Here is a 26,246-nt window from a genome sequence, read left to right as displayed (position 1 = left end):
CTCCAGGGAAATGGCTTCAATTCTGATCTTGGGTGACCATCTGTTCTCCCTATGTCTGCATGGGTTTCCTTCAGGTGCTCCAGTTTCTTCCCACACTCCAAAGCAGGTTAGGTGGATTGGTCATGCTAAATTGCCCCTTAGTGTCCGCAGATTTGTAGGTTAGGGGGATTAGCTATGGTAAATGTGTGAGGTTACAGGGATAGGATGGGGGAGAGGGCCTAGGTAAGATACTCTGTCGGAGAGTCGGTGCAGGCTTAATGGGTCAGATGGCCTCTTCTGTAGTGTAGGGCTTCTATGATGAATGAGGATTCACACAGTTTCCTGGTGTAGAGAATTCCAAATACTAACAAACATTTGAGCGAAGAAATTTCTCCTCAACTCATATTCTGACACTTGTTCTAGATTCCACAGTCAAGGAAAATATTTTCTTCGCATCTACTCATTCTTAACCATTAAGATTTTTATGTTGTTTCAATTTGATAATCTATCATTCTTCTAAACTCTGGGGAATATAACCATAATCTACCCAATCTCTCCTCACTGATCGATTCTCTCAACCCAAGAACCTGGCTAGTCAACATTTGTTGCACTCCCTCTAAGGCAAGTATTTCCTTCCTGAAGTAAGGAGGCCAAAACTGCACACAGCACTCCAGGGATGGCCTCATCAGTAGCCTGTACAATTGTAGCAAGACCTCTTAACTCTAATATTTTATTCTTTTACAATAAAAGCTAATATATCTCTTGTGTTTCTCATTACTTCATGTACCTGCATGTTAGCTTTCTGTAATTCATGTACAAGGGCATCCGGGTCAAAAAATTATTCTGCTTTTCTTTCCTTACGAAAGTGGGGAGCTTTACACTTCAGCACATTCTTTTCCATTTGCCGTGATCTTGTCCATTCACCCACCAGGGCCATATCTGTCTTCAGCCTCTTTATCTTAAACATTATGTCGAAACTAGAAACAGGAGTAGGTCATTCAACCCTTCGAGCCTGCTCCACCATTGATTATGATCATGGCTGATCATCAAATTCAATATCCTGATCTCCCCTTCTCCCCACTCTGCTCACCGTTTATTTTCCCACCTAATATTGCATCATCAGCAAATTCAAATGTGTGATACTCAGTCCCCTTATCAAATGTATTAATATAAATTACAACCCGCTAACCCAAAAATGCCCCATTTTAGGGTGGCATTGTGTCACAATGGTTAGCACTATTATCTCACAGTGCCATGAACCAGGGTTCGATTCCAGGCTTGGGTCACTGTCTGTGCGGAGTCTATACATTCTCCCTGTGTCTGCATGGGTTTCCTCTGGGTGCTCCGGTTTCCTCCCACAGTGCGAGAGGTGTGCTGGTTAGTTGCATTAGCCAGCGCCGACCAGTGAAACCAATCTAAAGCCCACCTAACCTACACTATTCCAATATCATCCATATGTTTAGCCATGCTAAATTCTCCATCAATGTATGTGAACAGACGCTGAAGTGTGCCGACTAGGGGACTTTCACAGTAACTTCATTGAGGCGTCAATGTAAGTCTACTTATGACACTAATAAATAAACTTTAAACTTGTTTCTTTACTCTGCTTTCTGTCCAATAATTAATTCTCAACCCATGTCCCCAATCCCATGAATCCTAAATTTGTCTAATAAACTCTTGCAGCCACCTTCTCAAATCCACATCGGCCACACCCACTGGTTTCCCTATATCTATCTTATCAGTTACATCCTCAGAAACAGAATTGTAAAGTCTAATTTTCCTTTTATAAGTTTGCATGGACTTTGTTTGATCACTTTATGATTTCCCAAATGCCTTTTACCACATTTCTAATGAGAGATTCTAGCATTGTTCCACCACTGATGTTAGGCCCACTGATCTATATGACTCCTCATTTTCACCCTTGCTCCTTTCTTGAATAGTAAGGTTATGTATATTATCATCCAACTATGGAGGATTCTTCTAGAATCTAAGGAATTCTGGCTGATCAAAACTAATGCATCTGCATTCTCTGCAGCCATTTCTTTTCAAGGCCGAGGATGCAGGTGGTCAGTTTCAGGGAGACCACTATTTCTTTAGCTGTATTGATTTCTTGAAGTTCATTACTTTCTTAGACTAAACACTTCCAGAAAATTTTTGTGTCTTCTATCTTGAAGACAAATGACAGATACTATTTTTTTGTGTTTCTGCTATTTCCTTATTCCCCTCTATATATTTATATACATATATATATGTGTGTGTATTTTATTCATTTACAGGATGTGGGTATCGCCAGCTTTTATTGCCCATCCCTAACTGTGGTCCACTTTAGGGGATATTTGAGTCTCAACCACATTGTTGTGTGTCTGGAGTCACATGTAGGCCAGACCAGGTAAGGACAGCAAACTTTCTTCCCTAAAGGACATTAGTGAACCAGATGGGTTTTTACAATAATCAACAATGGTTTCATGATCATTGTTAGACTTTTAATTCCAGATGTTTAGTGAATTCAAATTTCACCATCTACCATGATGGGATTTGAACCCGGGTCCCCAGATCTTGCAATGGGTCTGTGCATTACTAGTCCAGTGACAATACCACTGTGCCGCTGCTTTTGCCTCTGATGGGCCAACACTCACTTGCATTAAACTCTTCTTGTTTACATGGCTATAAAAACATTTACAATGTGCTTTTATGTCTCTGGCTTGTCTACTGTCACATTCCCTTTTTTTTCCTCATCAGTTTCCTCCTTTTTGAATTCTAAAATCCTTTTAATCCTTTCTATTCATTTTGGCAACATTAGAAGCATCCTCTTTTAATCTAATATTTAATTCCTCTTGTTTGTGATGCTTATATCATATTTTGGTAGTGTTTTTCTTTCTTCATTTTTCATTCTTTCATGTGTGCTCTGGTCAAAGGCAGTTCTGATTGGCTGATTGTCAGATGATGCTTCATCTTGAACCATTTTCTTGTTCATTTTTGGCAGGAATCATTTGCCATTGCCTTCCACTCTTAGGGGAAGAGCAAATAGGCAGGTCTCAAGTCCACTTCACTTGGAACAGGAATTAAATCTGTGCTGTTAGTGTTATTCTGAACCACACTAGCCATCTAAGCTAATCACTTGTGCCTTAAAAGGAATATATATTTGTTGCAATTTATGCATTAATTCTTTAAGTTTATTGCTTGTCCACTGTCTTATCTTTTAATACAATTTCCCAATGTACCTAACTGATGCCTCATATCTATGTTGTTTGCTTTAGGTAGCTTCTCGACCCAAATTTCTGATTTAATGGAACCACTTTCAAATTCAGTATAATATTCTTCCACATTGGGATCACTGATCCCGAGAACTCCAAGGTTATAGAACATAGAACATTACAGCGCAGTACAGGCCCTTCAGCCCTCGATGTTGCACCGACCAGTGAAACCAATCTAAAGCCCACCTAACCTACACTATTCCAATATCATCCATATGTTTATCCAATGACCATTTAAATGCCCTTAATGTTGGTGAGTCCACTACTGCTGCAGGCAGGGCATTCCATACCCTTACTACTCTCTGAGTGAAGAACCTACCTCTGACATCTGTCCTATATCTATCACCCCTCAATTTAAAGCTATGTCCCCTCGTGCTAGCTATCACCATCCGAGGAGAAAGGCTCTCACTATCCACCCTGTCTAATCCTCTGATCATCTTGTATGCCTCTATTAAGTCACCTCTTAACCTTCTTCTCTCTAACGAAAACAACCTCAAGTCTCTCAGCCTTTCCTCATAAGACCTTCCCACCATACCAGGCAACATCTTGGTAAATCTCCTCTGCACTCTTTCCAATGCTTCCACATCCTTCCTATAATGCGGCGACCAGAACTGTACGCAATACTTCAAGTGCGGCCGCACCAGAGTTTTGTACAGCTGCAACATGACCTCCTGGCTCCGAAATTCTATCCCTCTACCAATAAAAGCTAACACTCCATACGCCTTCTTAACAACCCTATCAACCTGGGTGCCAACTTTCAGGGATCTATGCACATGGACACCGAGATCTCTCTGTTCATTCACACTACCAAGTATCTTACCATTAGCCCAGTACTCTGTATTCCTGTTACTCCTTCTAAAGTGAATCACCTCACACTTTTCCGCATTAAACTCCATTTGCCACCTCTCAGCCCAGCTCTGCAGCTTATCTATGTCCCTCTGTAACCTGCAACAACCTTCTGCACTATCCACAACTCCACCGACTTTAGCGTCATCCGCAAATTTACTAACCCATCCTTCTACGCCCTCATCCAGGTCATTTATAAAAATGACTAACAGCAGTGGCCCCAAAACAGATCCTTGCGGTACACCACTAGTAACTGAACTCCAGGATGAACATTTCCCATCAACCACCACCCTGTCTTCTTACAGCTAGCCAATTCCTGATCCAAACCGCTAAATCACCCTCAATCCCATGCCTCCGTATCTTCTGCAATAGCTTACCGTGGGGAACCTTATCAAACCCTTTACTGAAATCCATATACACCACATCAACTGCTTTACCCTCATCCACCTCTTTGGTCACCTTATTATCTGAAGATTACTCATACATCGTACTTACGAGGGCATATTTTTTGTTCATGGACATATTGCATGACAATTTTTTCAAATACCTAGTTTCTCACCACATCAAACTCAACCATGTTATGACTTGAAACTAGGTTATGAGCCTAACCTTGAGCTACTTGGCTCCAAAAGAAAACATGTTTGTGTCTCAGCAGTGCGACTTCCTGCTAGCCTTACAGTCAAATTCCTTTGCCTCAGATTTTTGCTGTTGTCTGGACTGTTTAATGTGCAACTCCACGAATGTGATGATTCAATCAGTGGAAGAGAAATCCCAGAAATTTCACACACGTCATCTGTAACTCTTGGCTCTGAGCTATGATTCGTACTGGCATCAATTGTACACATTGACTGTACGTTCTCTTATGCTGTGTTCAAATACCATCTGCTGCTGCCTCACTTCAAGTTCTCAGATGATAATTCACTCAAAACAGATAGTTCTGCACGGACTCATTCACAGAAACATTGTTACATCCTGTTGTTACATGCAAAGATGTATGCAGTGACAAAAAAATTGTTAAATCAGTATATATGGTGCACTAATGGTTTGAAACTGGATCACTATCGACACCTGTCTAATATTTGTGTGCTACTGGCCAAACAACTCAACACTGCAGATATTTCAGTTCAGCCCAGTTTCTTGCCAGTTTTTTCTTCAGGCTTATACTTTGCACTGATGGTTTTAACATGGTGTGGACTCAATACCATTCTCACAATGGTATCAAGCTGGAAATATACATTCATTCAGAGAATCTACTACCATCCATATCCCACTGGATAACTTTAACAGTCTTGGAACCTAGCTGGAGATCTCAAATGCTTTGTGAGCAGACTCTCACTTTAGCCAGTGGTGAGATTAGTCAGTCCAGCCGAGATTCCAGCAAAGGCACACATCTCGAGCAGACCAAAATCCTTAGAATGTGGCACTACCTCAGCTTCTTCAGAAGGAGTTGCTGGCCAACACAAAATTAACATCTGGAATACATAAACAGCTGCCACAGCTCAGACAAGCAGCCAAATGGGAGCCTCATTGAGGAGGTCCTCTTGGAGTCCCCTGGAAATCCAGGAGAAGGGCCACAGAGCATTTTGCTAACACCCAGTGTGGTGCCCACAGGCTCCTTATGAATGAGGGAGAGATTGTGAGGAGTGAAGTGTTTCACACCAAGGCCGACAACTCCCTGAAGGCTACAGGGCTGTAGTGTTAACTGCAGTCACTGGAAGGGGCTGGGGTATGGGGGAGGGGTGGGGAGGGGGGGGGGCGGTGTGGAAGCACAGTGTACCACCAATTGATCGTGATGTGTCAGGTCATAGCGTGGTCACCCAACTCTTTGGAGTTTGCCAACCTGCCTGGAAGAAGATGACGTGATGCTTACTGAGGAACTTCTACCAGTCTTCCTTCCTTGCCTGTGACACCAAGATATTCCCCCCTACAGCTCATGCCCTCACATCTCTTTGCTGAGGGTTACTGCACGCAGTGAGAGGAAACTCGTTGTGGATTATGACAATAATTCAGCAGTGCAAGTGTACATTTTGTGCCCCCTTTTCCCTAACTTACAATGTGATATTGCACCTGTGCCAACTCAGTGCTCCGACAATTTCTGAATCATTCTAGCCCTCTGGCTCCTTCTAGGTGTTCCCCCAGATTGCTAATGAGAAGTGGAGGCGGCTTGTTGCTTTCCACGCCCTTTGGCCTGTGATATCCTTGCGGGCATCCTCTGGAGGACCTGGACCTGGAGGGCCCAGGCAGACTTCAGGTGTCACAGGTGACACCATGTTACCCTCTTCTGCCCACTTCTACTATGGATGCAATGTTGGCCTGGGTACCATGCAGTGTTGGCCTGGGTACCATGCAGTGTTGGCCTGGGTACCATGTAATGCTGGTACTATCACCTGTGTGAGGAAGTTTCCAGACTCCTACAGATGGCCTTGCACTAGCTGGTAGATTGCTGATACCCCTTCCTGTAAAGCCTCGCTTTGCTTTTGCATCTGCACTAGTGCTGAGATGAACTTATCCAGAAGATCTGCCTTGGGGGCAGCTTGTTCCTGGGAGCCAGCAGTCCTCTGAATGGCAGCTCGCTTGGAACTTCCTACCTCCAGTTGATGTCCGACAGTAGCTGTATGGTGCTCACCAGGGAGTGCACCAGAAGCCTGTCCGCTGTCATGTCGCACCGTGGTGAGTGTCTCTGGGCTGATGGAAAATGCTGGTGAAAGCAGTGATGTCACTGCATCCTCTGAATGTAGAGATGGCCATTGATTCTTTTGAGAGTACTGCCATTTAAAACTAACGCATGTCCAGTAAGCCTCTCTGGACAGGCTTAAAAAACAGCAATTATAAGTCATGATAAATGCTTCTCATCTGATATCCCACATAAAACGTACTTGGAACTCATTATACATTCTATTGTGCATTTACCGATATCACCTTTCTACAATAGAGCGACAGCTGCCACGGGAAGCGTTAGATAATGCAGGGTCATCTCTCAAGATGAAGAGGTGAAAGGATGGGCATTATTGCTTCGGTGGAATGAATACTACTTTAAATAATCGGTTTCAATTTGTTAAACATTTTGAAGCAAATATGAAAAGTCAAGAATTTGTTTCTCCTGCACCTGAGGTGAGACATGCCACTGTATAAATGTAAAGACTCAGATAATTAAGTGCTGCTCGAGACAGACTGGTTGCTACGTTGCCGGGGATGGGAGTTTATATTCTGTTAATGCAGCGTTCCAGTGGAGATATGAGGATGGATGCATATTCTGGAGTTTGATCTGATGGCATTTGGCAATCTGTGAGGTTTTGCACAGAACCTCTCATCTAAAGGGTGTGGTAGCGTTCTTGCAATGCTGGTACTGTCATGGTACAAATAGAGTGCAGTTTATGCGATTAATAATGTTTTCTCAATCTATGTTTCTCGTTTTCTTAATAAATGCATCATTACGAAGATTTAAGTGTCAAATTTTCTGAGAGCTTTGACTTTTCCAATTCAATTATCCTCTTAATCTACTAGAAAAGCAGTTGAAAAATTGATTACATGTTTAATCAAGTACCAGGATTTTCACACATACATACAGCCAAGTGAAGATGTTATGAAGTAGAATTAATGGGAACCCACTGCAGCCTTTTAAGTGGCATTATTTTAGTGAATCTATCTGTCTTTCTTCAAGGGTTGCCCACCCCACGTTTTTAAAACAATGGGTCTGGAACTGACTTTAAATAAGGCTGTCCCGCAGCGATAACACACTGCGGGTGGAAGGATCTGTGAGTGGAACTTTCTCCCTTCAGTGGAAGGAAGTCCGGTCAGCAGCTCCTGTAGTCCCAGCAGTGCCAGAACTCAACAGTGGGCTACAGGCAGTTCCAAAGAAAGCATGGTGACCAGACCCAGCTAAGTCCTGGGCATTTTGGGCCGTGAGGGATGTGACCCCAGAGTGAGGGGGCATAGTTTTGGAGGCCAGTAAAGGAGGCGCAAAGGGGTATTATGAGCTTAAGAGGAGTGCCCGTGATGAGAACGAGGCACCCCACCCCCCCAAAGGATGTAAACTCCATTCCTTCCCACCTTAGTTGTGAAAGACGTCTTCTGGCTCTCGCCTGCCTTTCACTGTCCAGCGTATTGTGGCAGTGGAGCAGATTGAGGGCCTTAAGTGGGAAATAATGAGCCACTTAAGGGCTTCATTAGGCTTAACGGCAGGTGGGCTCATGGGTGCCTTACCCACCACCATGTTATGGGGACCGGGTGGGTGAGAAAGCTGTGGGCTAACCTCCCAACATAATTTACATGCTCTCAGCTGAAAATATGCCCGGCTGGGAGGTCACAAAACCCAATCCAATATTATCCTTCAGGCCAATATTATCCTTCATGTGGTATGTTACAATACTGGCTCAGATGTAAATTACATGTTGGCAGGTTCTTAGATTACTTGGTTCTAACGAAATGGAAATCAATACGTAATACGCAAAATTACAGGTGCTGCCTGCTGAACTCTATATGCTTATTAAATATTTTTGTCAGCAAGAAACATAGTTGTTTTATTAATAGGTTAGACAGAAGGAATGGTATATTGATCAATAACCATCACAAGATTAGTTAGTGAGACTCAAGTTAGTCTCACTACTGTTAGTCCTTATACAGCACAGTGCAAATTTGCTGGACCTCTGAATGCTGCACCTTGTGTGGATACAGAGAAAGTGCACTTTTAAACAACTTTTTATTTCCTTTTTTTATTGAACCTCCTTCCGTTCCCTCTTAGACCATAAGACAGAGGAGCAGAATTAGGCCACTCGGCCCATTGAGTCTGCTCTGTCATTCAATCTTGGCTGATATTTTTCTCATGCCCATTCTCCTGCCTTTTCCCCATAACCCCTGATCCCCTTATCAATCAAGAACCTATCTATCTCTGTCTTAAAGGCACTCAATGACCTGGCCTCCACAGCATTTTGCAGCAAAGAGTTCCACAGATTCACCATTCTCTGGCTAAAGAAATTCCTCCTCATCTCTGTTTTAAAGGATCGTCCCTATAGCCTGAGGTTGTGCCCTCTGGTTCTAGTTTGTCCTATTAGTGGAAACATCCTCTCCATGTCCACTCTATCCAGGCCTCGCAGTATCCTGTAAGTTTCAATAAGATCCCCCCTCATCCTTCTAAACTCCAACGAGTACAGACCCAGAATCCTCAACCGTTCCTCACATGACAAGCTCTTCATTTCAGGGATCATCCTTGTGAACCATCTCTGGACCTTTTCCAAGGCCAGCACATCCCTCTTTAGATAAGGGGCCCAAAACTGCTCACAATACTCCAAATGGGGTCTGACCAGAGCCTTATACAGCCTCAGAAGTACATCCCTGCTCTTGTATTCTAGCCCTCTCGACATCCTTACATTGCATTTGCCTTCCTAACTGCCGACTGAACTTGCACGTTAACCTTAAGAGAATCTTGAACAATGACTCCCAAGTCCCTTTGTGTTTCTGATTTCCTCAGCATTTTCCCATTTAGAAAATAGTCTATGCCTCCATTCCTCCTTCCAAAGTGCATAACCTCACACTTTTCCACCTAGTATTCCATCTGCCACTTCTTTGTCCACTCTCCTAACCTGTCCAGGTCCTTCTGCAGCCCCTCTGTTTCCTCAATATGACCTGTCCCTCTACATATCTTTGTATCATCTGCAAACTTAGCAACAGTGCCTTCAGTTCCTTCTTCCAAATCGTTAATGTATATTGTGAAAATTTGTGGTCCCAGCACCGACCCCTGAGGCACACCACTAGTCACCGGCTGCCATCCTGAAAAAGACCCTTTATCCCCACTCTCTGCCTTCTGCCAGTCAACCAATCCTCTATCCATGCCAGGATCTCACCCTTAACACCATGGGCTCTTAACTTATTTAACAGTCTCCTTTGTGGCACCTTGTCAAAGATCTTCTGGAAATCTAAATAAATCACGTCCACTGGTTCTCCTTCATCTAACTTCCCTGTTACCTCCTCAAAGAACTCTAACAGATTTGTCAGATATGACCTTGACGAAGCTGTGCTAACTCAGTCCTATTTTATCACGTACTTGCAAGTACTCCGCGATCTCGTCTTTAATAATGGACTCTAAAATCTTGCCAATGACTGAAGTCAGGCTAATCGGTCTATAATTTCCCATCTTTTTAAACAGCGGTGTTACATTAGCTACTTTCCAGTCCTCTGCTACCCTCCCTGCCTCCCGTGATTCCTGAAAGATCACTACCAATGCCTCCACAATTTCCTCAGCTATCTCTTTTAGAACCCTGGGATGTACTCTATCTGGTCCAGGTGATTTATCCATCTTCAGACCTTTCAGTTTCCCCAGAACCTTCTCCTTAGTGATGGCCACTACACTCACCTGTGCCCCCTGATTCTTCAGGAGCTCTGGCATCCCACTGATATCTTCCACCATGAAGACTCATGCAAAGTAACTATTCAGTTCCTCTGCCATTTCTTTGTTTCCTGTAAACTTCTCCAGCCTCATTTTCCAATGTCTATTTTTGCCTCTCTCATATCTTTTATATCTTGAAAAAAACTCTTCATTTTTTTATATAACTAGCTAGCTTACACTCATATTTCATCTTCTCCCCCCTTAATGCTTTTTTTAGTTGTCCTCTGCTTGCTTTTAAAGGCTTCCCAATCCTCTAGCTTCCCACTAATCCTCGCCACTTTGTATGCTTTTTCTTTTGCTTTTATGCTGTCCTTGACTTCCCTTGTCAGCCATGGATGCCTCGTCCTCCCCTTAGCATGTTTCCTCCTCCTTGGGATGAATTTCTGTTGTACCTCCCAAATAACCCCCAAAAACTCCTGCCATTGCTGTTCCACAGTCTTCCCTGCTAGGCTCCCTTTCCAATCAACTCTGGCCAGCTCCTCCCTCATGTCTTTGTAGTTAGCTTTATTTAATTGTAATACCGTTACATTTGATTCCAGCTTTTCCCTCTCAAACTGCAAGGTAAATTCTATCATACTATGGTCACTGCTCCCTAAGGGTTCCTTCACTTTAAGTTCCCTAATCAAGTCTGCCTCTTCCCCATTTTTCTCGTGAAGACATGTACTCTCTGTTGTCAATTAATTGCAATATGATTGCACAAGCAATAGCCATTCTCCAGTACCTTTCCCAAGCAATGTGGTTGACTCAAATGCCCTCTGAAATGGCCTAGCAAGCCACTCAGTTGTATCAGTCAAGGGCAACGAGGGATGGGCAATAAATGCTGGCCAGCTAGCAAATGCCCATGTCCCATAAATGAATTTTAAAAATACAGTTAAACAGAGATGAGCCACTCGAATATACATTTATGTGGAATGTCATTGCTGAGGTTGGTACTGTTCTTTCCTGCACTTCTAACATTGGGCTACTGAATAGCAAAATGACAATTAATTTTGCCAATTTTCACATTTGCTGCAAGGTGCTGAGTCCAAGATGGATGAAGGAGGGCTAGCTGTGTATGAGATATTAAGCCATTATGCACAGCACAAGGTAAATTCTACTGAGACCCTCACACTTACCTGGTCCTGAATTTCCAGGACCTAGGCACTGGGAACTGCTTGCAGTCCAGTCCTGTCCACTGCAGCTCCTAGCATGGCCGGGACTAGAGAGGTTCCAGCCGTTAGCCTTAAGTTCCCTAATCAAGTCTTATTCCTGAGAGAGGGGTGCAATTAGGTGTTAAATGGCTTCAGGGCATACCAAAGGCAATGTGTTTGCTGTTGATTCCCCGGGTGGCAGGAAGGGAAACTATGCCATCCAAAATATCCGAGCCATTAAGTGCTCAACTTCATTTCTCCATTTCTGGGATAGGCTAACAACAAATATTCATTATAAGGCCACTAGCCTCCACGACTACCTTCACTTCCTCATATTTAGCACTCTGGGTTTCATTCTATTCTCTAAGTTTCTCCATCTCTGCCACATGTTCCGACGATGAAACATTCCATGCCAGTGTTTCTGATTTGTCTTCCTTTTTCCTCAACTGAGGATTCCCCCGATTGTAGTCAGTCATGTCCAACCCATTTCTCACACTTCTGCTCTCATGCCTCCCCTTCCCTCCCAGAACCACAATAGACTTCCCTTTCTTCTACCCCACCAGCCTCCATACTAAACGGATTATCCTCTGCCAAGACTATCATCTTCAGCATGATGCCACCACCAAACATCATTCCGTAGGGCTTGTTCACTCCACGATGTCCTAGTCTGCCTCTCAATCACTCAGCATCCCATCCCCTTCCCACGGCATCATCCCATGCAAAGACAGGAGACATAACACCTCCCTTTTACCTCCCCACTCTTCACCATCCAAGGCCCTTTCCAGGTGAAGCAGTTATTTATTTGTACTTCTTTCAATTTAGAATACTGCATTTACTGCTCACAATGCGGTCTCCTCTGCATTGAGGAGACCAAATACAGATTGGGTGACCTCTTTGCAAAACATCTCCAGTCAATCTGCAACCATGACTCCCAAATCTCCACCTCGCCTTCATACTGGCCTCGGCATACTTCTAATATAGCTCAATACAGCTTGAGGAATAGCCTGTCAACTTTCAGTTAGACACCATATCGTCTTCTGAACTAACATTGTGTTCAATAATTTCAGATGGTAATCTGTGATCTATCCCCCCCCCCCCCCCCGCCCCCCCCCCCCACCACCCCCCCACCCCGCCCGATCTTAATTTTGTTTTTCTCTTGTTTTTACTTTTGGATGTCAACTGTTCACTTTGCTGCCATTCATTCCTCTTCTGACCCAACTTTTGTTTGCTTCCTTGTCCTATTTCCATTCCCTTTGGTTCTGCCCCATTCTCATTTAATGTCTCTCATCTTCCATCCTTTCACAGAGCTTCCTGTTTGTTCTTTCATATTCTCCCCCGTTTCACCTACGTAAAAACTATTACATTTCTAACCCAGTTCTGATGAAAATTCACAACTGGAACTATTAACTGTTTCTCTCCACAGATTCTGCCAAAACTGAAGACTTCCAGCATTTTCTGTGCTTATTTCAGCTTTCAAGTATTTTGCTTTTAGATAATTTACTAATATAGCTTATTGGTACTGAAATGGTCATGAAGCAATGTGCAGTTATACACATAGCAATGTTCCAGTCATACGGGATTCAGCAGTATTAGCATTCTTGTATTATAACATTCATTGTTATTATTCAATGTTTATAATTTACACGACAGAGATCAATGATCTGAAAGATCAACTGCCCTCTGTATGAGTATTAAGTACTGCCTAGATGGAAAGCTCTTTAACCTCAGTTACCCCTGTGCCAAAACCAAACTGATCATCTTAGACCTCATGATCTACAGTTTGTGGATGATGACAGTGTTGTTGGCCACTCTGCGCCAAACTTGCAAACTACTCTCAATCCCTGCAATTCTGCATATAAAAGACAGCCTGTTCTTGAATGTTGCCAAAATAAAAGTCATATCAACCTGGACTTGGTCAGTGGAGAAACACATATATGTTGAGAACTTCCCAAGCCTTAACAGCCATCTCTCTAAAAAGGCTACCACCCAGCACTGGATAAGATGCACTATTGCAACCTTTTACAAACTACGACGGTGAGTGTTTGACCGCAAGTCAACTAAAGGCCCAGGCCTGAATTTTCTGCTCCCCACCCCGGAGGGTTTTGAGGTGGGGTAGCAGGTGTGTGTTTGTGAAGGGGGGGAGGGTGAAATTGCATGGATTGGATTCCCTCTGGAATCCTGCCCTGAACCCATACATTATTTTATAATGGGGTGGGCATGGCCTTGTACTGGAAGCCCGCCTTTACCCCTATTATCGTCTTCAAGTGGCCACTTAATGGCCTTTTCCCACCCAGCCTCAATTTTCAGACTCTCGGGCACCAGATAGCTGATGGTGGCAAATAGAAACAAAATCACTGGTCTCTATATCAGGCAGGAAGGCACTCTCCATCGGAAGCCCCCCTCTCCTCATGGACTGGACATCATAGGCCCTACATTCCCTGCCCAGCCTATCTCTATTAGCTACTCACCCTCCTCCCTGGTGACCCCTGACCTCCCCGATACCCCTGCCACTTCCTCATACCAGCTCCCTGTACTTAGTCCCAGGCACGGCCTTGCAGTCCCTCTTTCGGCCACTGCAGCACAGTGCCTGGATGGCTGGACAGCTGTTGGCCAATCACATTGCACAGAGCTGTTATCGTCACCAAATTCCTGCACTGAGTGTGATCTGGACTGAGTAACAGCAATACATAAGAGCACTAGAGGAATTCTACCAGCAATCCCCCACCACATCCTTCAGACTCAATGGTAGAACTATCAAACAAATGCTAGCATCTTTCTTGAAGCCAGCTCCACAAGGATTCAGGTCAAACTCCTGAGAAACCAGCTACAATGGACTGGACACTGTGTCTGGATAACCAAAAAAACATCTCCCTTGCCAGGTCCTGTATGCTGAACGCTCAAATGTTCAGCATTCCAGAGAGGAAGAGAAATGCTATAAAGGCACCTTGAAGCTCTTCTTGAAGGGCAGCATCATTGACATTAATGACTGGTTGCAGCTTTCTATCTATCATTCAAAATGACAACAACTTGTTCACCAACCTTTGTCAAGTTTTGATCCAAACACCTCAATGATGCAGCAGCAGGGGAAAGAAAAGGAATCAGATCCTGCATCCCACTATCTTTCCCATGTCCCCAAAGTTGAGAATCAGCCTGTTCAGTCACATGAAGATGCACGTCAGAAACACACAACCCTGAGTAGAGGTCATTCTCGACAGAGGGACAGCCACTAATGATAATGATAATAAAATTCTTGAATAATATGACAGCGTCTATAAAGTCTCAGCTTGTGTGATAAATCATTAGCATACTCTCAATGAAAAGTTTACATTCACTTTGTGTGACAACCATTTAATACTCGCCTCTGAATTACAAGGTGATGCATTCAGGTTCTTAAACCAAGGCCCCATCTGTCTGCCAGGGTGACTATAAAAGACTCCATGACACTATTTCGAAGAGTTATTCCTTGTTACCTGGCCAATACTTATCCCTCAATGGACATTTAAAAAAACCAGATTTGTTTAAATGCAACATTTAGCAGATGCTGGAGGTCTGAATTGCTGGTAAAACTCAGCAGGTCTGGCAGCATCTGTGGAAAGAGTTTAAGTTTATTTATTAGTGTCACAAGTAAGCTTACATTAATACTGCAATGAGGTTACTGGGAAAATTCCCCAGTCGTCACACTCCAGCGCCTGTTCGGTTACACTGAGGGAAAATTTAGCAAGGTCAATGTACCTAACCAGCATGTCTTTCGGAAGTGTGGGACAAAACTGGAGCACCCGGAGGAAAACCATGCAGACACGGGGAGAACGTGCAGACTCCGCACAGACAGTGGCCCAAGCCACAAATCAAACCCCGGTCCCTGGCACTGTGAGGTAGCACTAACCAGGATCTTCAGGTAAGCGTTCTCCAAGGCGGCCTTCAAGACACACGACAGCGCAGAGTCACTGAGCAGAAACTGATAGCCAAGTTCTGCACACATGAGGACGGCCTAAACCGGGATGTTGGATTTATGTCACATTATCCGTAACCCCCACAGCTTTCCCCCTGATCTTGCAGAATCTCACTAGCTGTTCTGTCTGGAGACAATACACATCTCTTTAACCTGTGTTGAATGCTCCCTCCACCCACATTGTCTGTACCTTTAAGACCTGGCTGGCTGTAGAGATTTGTGTTCTAATTAGTATTCTGTAACTTGATTTCTGTATCTGTGCACTGTTGGGGAACAGATATCCACTCCATCAGACGAAGGAGCATTGCTCCGAAAGCTTATGGTATTTGCTACCAAATAAACCTGTTGGACTTTAACCTGGTGTTGTGAGACTTCTTACTGTGTTTACTCCAGTCCAACGTCGGCGTCTCCACATCACTCATAGAGAAACGGAGTTAACGTTTCAAGTTCAATATGAGTGTTCTCCGGAACTCAAACACAATTCTAAAGAAAAGTCATATTGGACTCTTTCTCCACAGATGCTGTCACACCTGCTGTGTTTTTTTTGCAGCAGTTTCTGTTTACATTACAGAAAACAGCTTATCTGGATGTTATCACATTGTTGTTTGTTGGGGTTTGCTGAGTGTACATTAGCTGCTGTGTTTTGTATGTTACTACAGTCATCAAAAATGACTGCATTAGCTGTTAAGCACTTTGAGTTGTGAAAAAATGCTATATAAATGGAAGTGTTTCTTTCAAATTTTGCTTTGAGTTTTTATGAGTAATTCTCACAATGCTCGTTGGTACTGGAATTCAGATAAAGAAGTCAAAGAAACCTTAGAATAAAAGTAACAAACTGGCCCAAATTGGTCAATTATAACTTGTCATTTTATTTGCTTGTCTGGTTGAATGGTGGCGATTCAGATATAAATTGAAAACATCAGTGTTCTTGCATATTAGAACGGCCTTAAGCCAGAACTGAAACCTGTCCTAACATTTTATTTTTCAGTAAACACTACTTGTCTATTCTTGAACCCTGTTCAGAAGACATTTTGGCATTTTGGTGGCACGCTCGAAGTAATTGGAAACTAGTTTTCCTCAGAAAGTCATAATACACTGATTTCTTGTAAAAGATTCTCAGTCTATCCTAGCTGTGCGCCTTTAAAGCAAGTCTTTGTCGGTTTTCTTAACACCTGCATTTGTAAACAAGATATTAACCAAAGTCAATGGACTAGATCTAGGGCCTATGACTTTAGTCATTGCTGAATCTTTTCTGTTTAACTAAAAGCCCTATTTGCTTCTTGAGACAACCCTGATAGTATTTATTTAGTTGGAATTAGTTCTATTTAGAAGTGAACATCATATGAAGGAATTTGATATTTCACATTCTTCCACACCTCAATGCTAGAAAATCAAACCAGCTCCATCAGTCACATCCTGATAGTTTTACTCTATGCTTTGGGGGAAAGAATATTTAGATTGCCTTCACTCTGTTAGTTTGAGTCCAATCAAGGCTATTTATTCTTGCTTGTCCCATTGAAGAATTACAGTCAAGCAGAAGAGAAAATGTAATATTTTGCATCTATTAGCTGCTTCAAATGCCAATAGATGGAATGTAACAAAATCAGTTGCAATTCTTCCCTTCAAATACCTGATAAGTAATGAAGATGGTTTAATTCTGGCTCTAGTCCAGAGTGGTGTCACTACCAATGGTTCTGCAACTCTTCAAAGGTCCATACAAAGGTGTCAAGGGGTCAGCCCATTGCTCTGTCTCCACTGTGCAGATAATTTAAAGTAAATTTAAGGGTGAATCCTTAAAGTTACATTAGTCAGAGTTTTACATTCCAGCCCTAAGTCACCAATTGGCACCAGCACAGTGCCACTTTAGTCCTCGGTCTCAGACCCGCACAGGATGCGAGGGACTACAAACCGCTGCTTGGCCCCAGTCCCTCATGGCCATTGGTGCAGTGCTGGGTTGTCATGGAGATGACATCTAGCAGGCATGTTCTGCTTACACACTAGTATCAGACAAGAGAAGAAGTTGATACGGTTGTCAATACCATCAGGCTCATCAACACTTTATCAGCTCCAGTGACAGTCCACGAACTTCCCAGTGTCAACCTACCAATCTAAGCATAACAGACCTAGAGCAACATAGAACATGATATACATGTGGGCTTGTTAAAGATATCACCATGTCCTAACAGAATTATTACTCAGCACCAGATGCAAATTTTACATTAAGTTAAAGAAAAATAATAATTTTGTGTGTTTAATTGCATAATTAAATTTCATACTGAAAATGTACGGTGTTGCAGGAGTTCCTGGAATTTTTCAAAACAGGGGAGGGACCTAGAAGCAAAAAGGTTGAGAACCATTGAATTAATCAGTTGGAATAATGTGTCCCGAAACCTCAACATTATTTTTCTATTTATTTGTTTGTGGGATGTGGGCATCACTGGCTGGGCCAGCATTTATTGCCCAACCCTGAGTATATTTAAGAGTCAACCATATTGCTGTGGCTCTGGAGCCATATGTAGGCCAGACGAGGTAAGGATGACAGATTTCCTTTTGTGATGGATATTAGTGCACCAGATGGGTTCAACACTGGTTTCATTGTCATCATTGGATTTTTAATTCCCGATTTTTATTGAATTCAAATTTCACCATCTGCCATGGTGGGATTTGAACCTGGGTCCCCAGAGCATTACCCTGGATCTTTTGATTACTAGTGACAATACCACTGCACCACTGTCTCTCCATTAAGCATCAGCATTACTTTATTGCTTTCAAAAATAAACAAGCATTAAGACTTCACCAAGTGTGATTGTTGAATTAATATTTTGTGCTATGATTTACTTTCAATGGGATTTCAATTGGATCTATTCAAAGATACTTTAATCAGAATGTTTAATAGCCATCAAGGAAAGCAACAAAGAGGCACAGGCTCAGGATTATCATTAGAAGAATGAAGGGAACATTTTTTCTACATAGTGGGTGCTACAGATTCAAGTTGGACATGAAATTCCCTCAGGTTTAATAACATCCATGATTTGAGCATCTTACTTTTAGGGTGGTTAAATCATAATACCTTCTAAAGTTTAAAGTTTATTTATTAGTGTCACAAGTAGGCTTACATTAACACTGCAATGACGTTACTGTGAAAATTCCCTCGTCGCCACATTCCGGCGCCTGTTCAGGTACAGAGGGAGAATTCAGCGTGGCCAATGCACCTAACCAGCATGCCTTTTGGACTGTAGGAGAAAGCAGAGCACCTGGAGGAAAGCCACACAGTCATGGGATGAATGTGCAGACTCTGCACAGACAGTGACCCAAGCCAGGAATCGAACCCGGGTCCCTCGTGCTGTGAGGCAACAGTGCTAACCGCTGTGCTACCGTGCCGCTCTTTTCTATCAACTTGCATGCTAAAAGGATCTGTGTCTATACAGTCAGGTGCAAACAGAGAGGAGCAATTCTGATTATATTTCCTCAATTCAATTGGCAAAACTTATTTTTGAGTGATGATATAAAGATTACTGGATATGCTCCAGTACCATTTCCAGTGAACTACCTTTCGTAACAGAATACTGTATCTCGTCCACGTCCTGAAATTTGGGTCAGTCTTTCTCTGGGCCTTTTCGCTAAAGATACAGCTTCTAATTCAAAAACTGGACTACTCTTCAGTGCCCCTTATTCTATTTCATTTCTTAATTGTTTACAGCTGAAAAAGAAATCAAAATCTTCCCTGCACAATGGGTGTAAGGTACTTATCAATTTTGGAAACAATTTTGGAAACAAAAATACTTTCAATCAACCAGGAGTATCAAAGCTATCTCTGGATCTCTCCTTTTCATAGAATAGTTACACACAGAATCATAGAAACCCTACAGTGCAGAAGGAGGCCATTCGGCCCATCAAGTCTGCACCGACAACAATCCCACCTAGGACCTATCTCCGTAACCCCACATATTTACCCCACTAATCCCTCTAATCTACACATCCCAAGACATTAAGGGGCAATTTAGCAAGGCCAATGCACCTAACCCGCACATCTTTGGACTGTGGGCGAAAATCCACGCAGACACGGGAAGAATGTGCAAACTCCACACAGACAGTGACCCAAGCCGGGAATCGAACCCAGGTCTCTGGAGCTTTGAGGAGCAGCGCTAACCACTGTGCCACCCGTAAAGGCCATTCAGTCCATTGTGTCTGTTCTGGCTCCTCACAAGAGCAACTCACCTTGTCCAACTCTTCCACCTTTTCTCTGTAGCCTTTCATTTTGCTTTCTCTCAGATAACTATCCATTTCCCGATTTAAGGCCTCGGTTGAATCTGCTTCCACCATACTCTCAGGCAGCGCATTCCAAATTCCAATCACTGAGTGCATTAAAAACTTTTCCTTCATGTCACCAATGCTTCTTTTGTTAACCACCTTAAATCATAGTCCTCTGGGGTTCCTGAGACTCTTTTTTACCTTAAATTATGCATTATTATTTTATCCACTGCTATTCTGCATTGTTGAATCAGCTGTGTTATTCATGTTTTATTATGCTCAAGGATGCATTGACTGAAAGCATGATGGAAAGAGATTCGATAATAACTTTCAAATGGAAATTGGAAAAATACTTGAAAGGGAAAATCATTCAGTTTTAAGGAGAAAGGGCAAGGGAGTGGGACTAATTGAATAGCTCTTTCAAAAATCTAGTGCACACATAATGGGCTGAATGGTCTCCTATGCTGTTTCATTCTATTACTCTATGTTGAGTATCAAGAAGATTTACACTTTTGAGACTCATTCAATTCACTCTTAGCTATTTCAACACAGTTCACAGTGTATGCTTTCTAATTTTCCTGTACAAAGTGTAGTATTAGTCTTCCTTAAATTTCATCCGGTGCTGCTCTGTCCATGTGCATAGTCCTTCCATCTTATTCTTTACTTCCTGATATGCCTTCTTTAACACTACTGCTCATCTAGGTTAGCCCATTAAAAAATTTGACCAGTTGGCTTTGCATTTCTAAGTCGAAGGCATTGATGTAAGTTAGAAACAACAGTGGTTTTAATACCAATCCCTAAGGCAATCTGGACTTCTCCACATCCTCCACTTGTTCACAACAAGTGCCACTATTTTGTTATCAACCATACACAATCTACCAACTCCATCAGTATTAAGTTTAACTGTTAACCTTCAGTGTGAAACTTCATTAAATGCCATCTGGAAGCCTAGGTGCAGCAGTTTCTACAGCTTACTAAAGTCGCCATAGTCCCAAATGACCATTGGCTGCTCTCCCCTTTGAGGAGGAGAGCTGACTGGTGGTGATTTTAATCTGAGGATCACCATACCTCATGAATCTATCTATCTCTGTCTCAAATACAATCAATGACCTGGCCTCCACAGCCTTCTGTGGCAATGGATTCCATACATTCACCACCCTCTGGCTGAAGAAATTCCTCTTCACCTCAGTTCTAAAGAGTCGTCGCTTTATTCTGAGGTTGTGCCCTCGGATCCTAGTCTCTCCTACTAATGGAAACATCTCCATATCCATTCTATCCGGGTCTTTCATTATTCTGTAAGTTTCAATGAGATCCACCCCTCATCCTTCTAAAGTCCCTCGAGTACAGACCCAGAATCCTCAGATGCACCTCATACATCAAACTTTTCATTCCTGAGATCATTCTCGTGAACCTCCTCTGGACCCTTTCCAAGGCCAGCACATCCTTTCTTAGATATGGGGCCCAAAATTGCTTAGATACGGGGCCTTCCCTTTCTCAAAACGCCAAGACAATTGGTCTGTCTGAATCTGTTTGCTGCTGCTAACTAAATTAATATTGTAAAGATTATATGATTATTTTGCTCATTACAGCAAAAATGTTCTATTAAATAACAGATGGAACTACTTATCTGAGATGATAACATTAAATATTTGATCGGGCAAATACTGTGATGAATTGCAACCTGCAGTTATACTGCACATTGTGCCGAGGGAGCTGCACAAAAACCCTGCACAACCCTGTTTCCGAGTGGTCTGGATTACACTATATCATGTGAACATGAACCAGTGTGAGACTTGCTACTCCAGGCTCTATGGCATTCAGGACATAACTCAGAAATTATCTTACTACTTTTCAATCATTATGAACCTGAAGCTGCAGATGAAGCTGCATCAGATTGACACAAGGATGCAGTATAATTACAGTCATGTAGCGTATGGTCAGGAAATGGGCAACACTGTGAATTTACATAATTACAAAACAACAAGAATAAGTCTGCATTTCAAAATTTAATTATCGGTTGCAATGCACTTTCAATGGTCCTAAGGACATGAGCAATTAAGATACAGGGCGGCATGGTGGTGCAGTGGTTAGCACTGCTGCATCGCAGTGCCAGGTACCCAGGTTTGATTCCCATTTGGGTCATTGTCTGTGTGGAGTCTGCACTTTCTCCCCATGTCTGTGTGGATTTCCTCCGGGTGCTCCAGTTTCCTCTCATAGTCCAAAGATGTGTGGGTTAGGTGGATTGGCCATGCTAAATTGCCCCTTAGTGTCAGGGGGACTAGCTAGAGTAAATGCCTGGCATTATGGGGATAGGGCCTGGGTGTGATTGTGTTCAGTGCAGATATGATGGGCCAACTGGCCTCCTTCTGCACTGTAGGACTCTATGATTCTATGATCTACTATATAAATGCATTAGTTCTTGCTGGTATGTGGAACTATACTCACTTCGTTCCATCCTTATCAGAGAATCACAAGCAGATGCTTTTCTTCCCAAATGATTACCATTACTTCTGGTGCCCCAAGGAACTTTCTTTGCCCCCCTCCTATTTCTCACCTACATGTTGCTACGCAGTGATGTCATCCGAAAGCCAAGCGTTAGTTTCCACACGTACGCTCCTGACACCCAGTGATACCTCCCTGGACCTCTCCTGGCCCATTTATTGGCTCAAAATGATCAGCATACATGGCCAACATCCAGCACTAGATGAACAGAGGTTCCCCCAATTAAATATTGGGAAAACCAAATCCATGGTCCTGTGACCAACTAGCTACAAACCCCATTCGTCTCCGTGATAACGGTCTGAGGTTGAACCAGATTGCTCGCAACTTTGATGTTATATTTGATCCCCAGGTGAACTTCTGACAACTTGTCTGTGCTAGCACTAAGAATACCTATTTTCTCCACTGTGACCTCAGATGACTCTGTCCCTACTTCACCTTATCTACTGCTGAAACCCTCACCATACTTTTATTACCTCTCGACTTGATGATTCCAAGATTCCTGGCCAGCCTTCCATCTTCTACCCTTCGTAAATTTGAGGCTAAACAAAGCATTGCTACCCATGTGCTCACTGGCACCAAGTACTGTTTGTCTATCACTCCCGGACTCTCTGACGTAGATTGGCTCTTGGTAAAGCAAATCTTGCCTTTAAAATTTGCATCCTTATTTTCAAATACCTCCATGGCTTCACCCCTTCCTCTCACTGTAAACTCTCCTCGAGTGGGATTTTCCGGTTTTCTGGCCACCCTCACCCCAAAACTGGAAAATCCCACCCAATGTCAATGGACCTTTGCATGACCCTTCCCCCCTCGCCCGCTACAATTCCCATGGAGGGCGGGGTGGGAAAACTCCCCCTCACCAGTTTTATAACTCTCCAAGATATCTGTGCTCAAGTAATTCTGGCCTCTTCAGCACAGCCGATTTTTAAAATTCATGAGTGGGACTTAGGCATCGCTGACTGGCCAGCATTTATTGTCCATCTCTAGTTGCCTGAGGTCAGTTGAGACTCAACCACATTGCTGTGGCTCTGGAGTCATATGTAGGCCAGACTAGGTAAGGATAGCAGATTTCCTTCCCAAAGGGACATTAGTGAACCAGATGGGTTTTTCCAACAATTGACAATGGTTTCATGGTCATCAGTAGATTCTTGTTTCCAGATTTTTTTTATTGAATTCAAATTCCACCATCTGCCGTGGCGGGATTCGAACCCGGGTCTCCAGGACTTTAGCTGAGTTTCTAGATTAATAGCCTAACGATAATACCACTAAACCACTGCCTCCCCGATTTCAACTGTTTCATCATTAGTGGCCATGTCTTCAGCTACCAAGGCCCTAAGTTCAGGGATCCATCCCTAAACATCTCTTGAACTCCATCCCTTTTTCCTCCCTTAAGATGCTTTATTTTTCAACAACTGCCTAGTAACACGTTACGTGGCTCGGTGTCAATGCTTGCTGTAAAACACGCCCATGAAGCAGCTTGGGATATTTTATTACATTGAAAGGTGCTATATAAATGCAAGTTATTTTTGTATTTTGTTTCAGTCCAAACCTAGCCAGGCTGATGTTTATTTCAGGCTGGACAATTTCATGACTATAAATTCAAAACACAAAACTGTCACAGAGAAACCACACAAATAATTGCAACAGTTGGGGGTTAAGTCACATCCTTTAAATAAATCACCAAAGACTTCATCAGGGTTTTTATAGAATCATAAAATCCTTATTGTACAGAAGGAGGCCATTAACCCATCGAGTCTGCACCAACCACAATCCCACCCAGGCCCTATTCCCATAATCTCATGTATTTACCCTGCTAGTCCCCCTGACACTAGGATCAATTTAGCATGGCCAATCAACCTAACATCTTTGGACTGTGGGAGGAAACTGGAGTACCTGGAGGAAACCCACGCAGACACGGGGAGAACGTGCAAACTCCACACAGACAGTGACCCGAGGCTGGAATTGAATCCGGTCCCTGGCGCTGTGAGGCAGCAGTGCTAACCACTGAGCCACCGTGCTGCCAAGTATTTGAATAATTGACAATTTAACTCTGAATATCCAATGTTCCATTTTACTCTGCTAATGTCCCTTTACCTGAAATACTCCTTGTTGGCAAAAATATGAATTTCAAAGGAAGTATTTTCGAAAATTCAAAATAGCCAGGGTAGCTTTGCCTTTTTAAGGGTGTCTGCGTTAAAAAATCCAGAAAATTAAACATTTCCAGAAACACACAAGGTAGTTTCTGATCGGAAACTGACTAGCCTGTAACCAAAATACACGATTTCTATTGCCCAAATATCAAAGGTATGTGGCCCCTCCCCAAAAAGGTATTCCAAAAATTAATTGAAGGTATGTCAGCGTATAATTTTCTTCATAATTATATATGGAGATATATGTGTTTTTATAAATATTTTGTTTTGCTTTTCCACATCAAGCTTCTGACATTTCGCGTTCGGGTTAGACTTTGTTGAATGGTAGCACCCAAGTAACAGGTTGCACAATTTGCGCTCAGACTGTGGGTAGACACTGGAACAAAAGTTTATTCAAAAGTGCACCCGTGCATTTCTTTTATTTTATTATTAAAGCGCATTCGCTGACAACCATTCACAAGCAGTGCACATTGTCAGTGAAACTCACACGTGCTCCAACACTTACCATCTCGAGTTTCAATATCTGGATCTTGGTCTCCAGCCTCTCCAGCGTGCTGGAGTTACTCAAGGTGCCTGAGGTAGAGAGAGTTACTTTGTCGTCTTTGTGCCGGCCCAACTGATCCTCTCTCAGTGATCGCAGCAGGCTTTCGGGAACCTTGCGTCCCATTTTGGTCTCTATCTCCTTCAACTCTGGCAAAACGCAATCCTCCATCCTCGCCAAAGGCAGACAATGATTCAAAACTGAACTATTATAGATGGTAACTTTTAAACATTAAAAAAAACTAACCGTGGAAATGAAGAGACTTCAAGATAGACTCCACAGGGCACAGATCATATCAGCATTTATCTGATGTCCAGTCAATTTGCAACACAAGAGAATGAATTACTTCCTATCACTGGGCTGCGATACACACAGTCTTCAGAGATGACAAGTCGAAATTGTCTCGCTTGCTCGAGGTCAGGATTCAGCTGCTAAAGGAACAGTTGACATCAAAAGGGGAAGAGAAAAAAACAGTCCAGCAACTTGTTCTTCCAGACATCCCTCTTCCGGCAGCTTCTGAATGAATTCGTTCTAGGAAGCAGAGCGAGCGAACAAGTGAGCCGGTTTGCTGGAGATGTGGGAGTTTCAGAACAGCTCGCTGTGTGAGCTGACCTTGGCGTCTCTCTCTCTGTCTCTGTGTGTCTCTCCTACCTCCCGACCAGAAACACCAAGACTAAAGCTACAGGTGAACCAGCCTCTTTACCGTAATCTGCAGAGTAGAGGGACGCCCTACCTCCTTTTTTTAGCTTTTCTCCTGGATAGCAAGCTGGGTGGCAGTATTGTCTTTGTAGCAATGTTCATTGTCTGATTCCCTTTTGCTGCTAACCTGGAGTAGCACTGTCACTCTGAAGGGGAGAGAACCACTGGCCCGTTGCTACTGTATCTGGGTCGAAACACAACTCGCAACAAACGTGAGCTACTCCGGACTAAGAGCTGCGATCTGCCATGCACAGCGCCAAATGCAACGCAATACCCTGGCGTTATGTGGCCCTGAGTTGATAAAGAACGCACTTTACCTCCAACCAGAATGAACTGACCAAAGCAAACGAGTTAACCACCTGAAACCGGTGTATCAAAGCAGATTTTAAATGAATGAATCTTACTTCCAACACAATGGAACACGCCACATCATTGGTGTACCTCGCTTTCAGCTATTTTTTTTAAATCAAATTTTAAAAGCTTTATGTACATGTGGGGGGTGGGGAGTTGTGATAGGAGGATTTCGGTTTGGACCTGAACACATGAACCTTGAACCTCTTCCATAA

The 26,246-nt window shown here is 43.0% G+C and overlaps 1 protein-coding gene across 1 annotated transcript in view; it reads right to left on the bottom strand.

Annotated features, from left to right (window-relative positions):
* Nucleotides 1-25,630, bottom strand: part of LOC144495273 (leucine rich adaptor protein 1-like) — a 30,550-nt gene extending 4,920 nt beyond the window's left edge. The window contains exon 1 of the mRNA XM_078215343.1: nt 24,946-25,630. Within this exon, the coding sequence (XP_078071469.1) occupies nt 24,946-25,152 (207 nt within the window). The 5' untranslated portion in view covers nt 25,153-25,630. The remainder of the gene's footprint in view (nt 1-24,945) is intronic.
* Nucleotides 25,631-26,246: the final 616 nt, after the last annotated feature.

Source organism: Mustelus asterias, chromosome 6 (genome assembly GCF_964213995.1).
Source record: "Mustelus asterias chromosome 6, sMusAst1.hap1.1, whole genome shotgun sequence".
NCBI lineage: Eukaryota > Metazoa > Chordata > Chondrichthyes > Carcharhiniformes > Triakidae > Mustelus > Mustelus asterias.
Note: the sequence above shows the minus strand (reverse complement) of the source record. Positions and strands in the feature narration are given on the sequence as shown.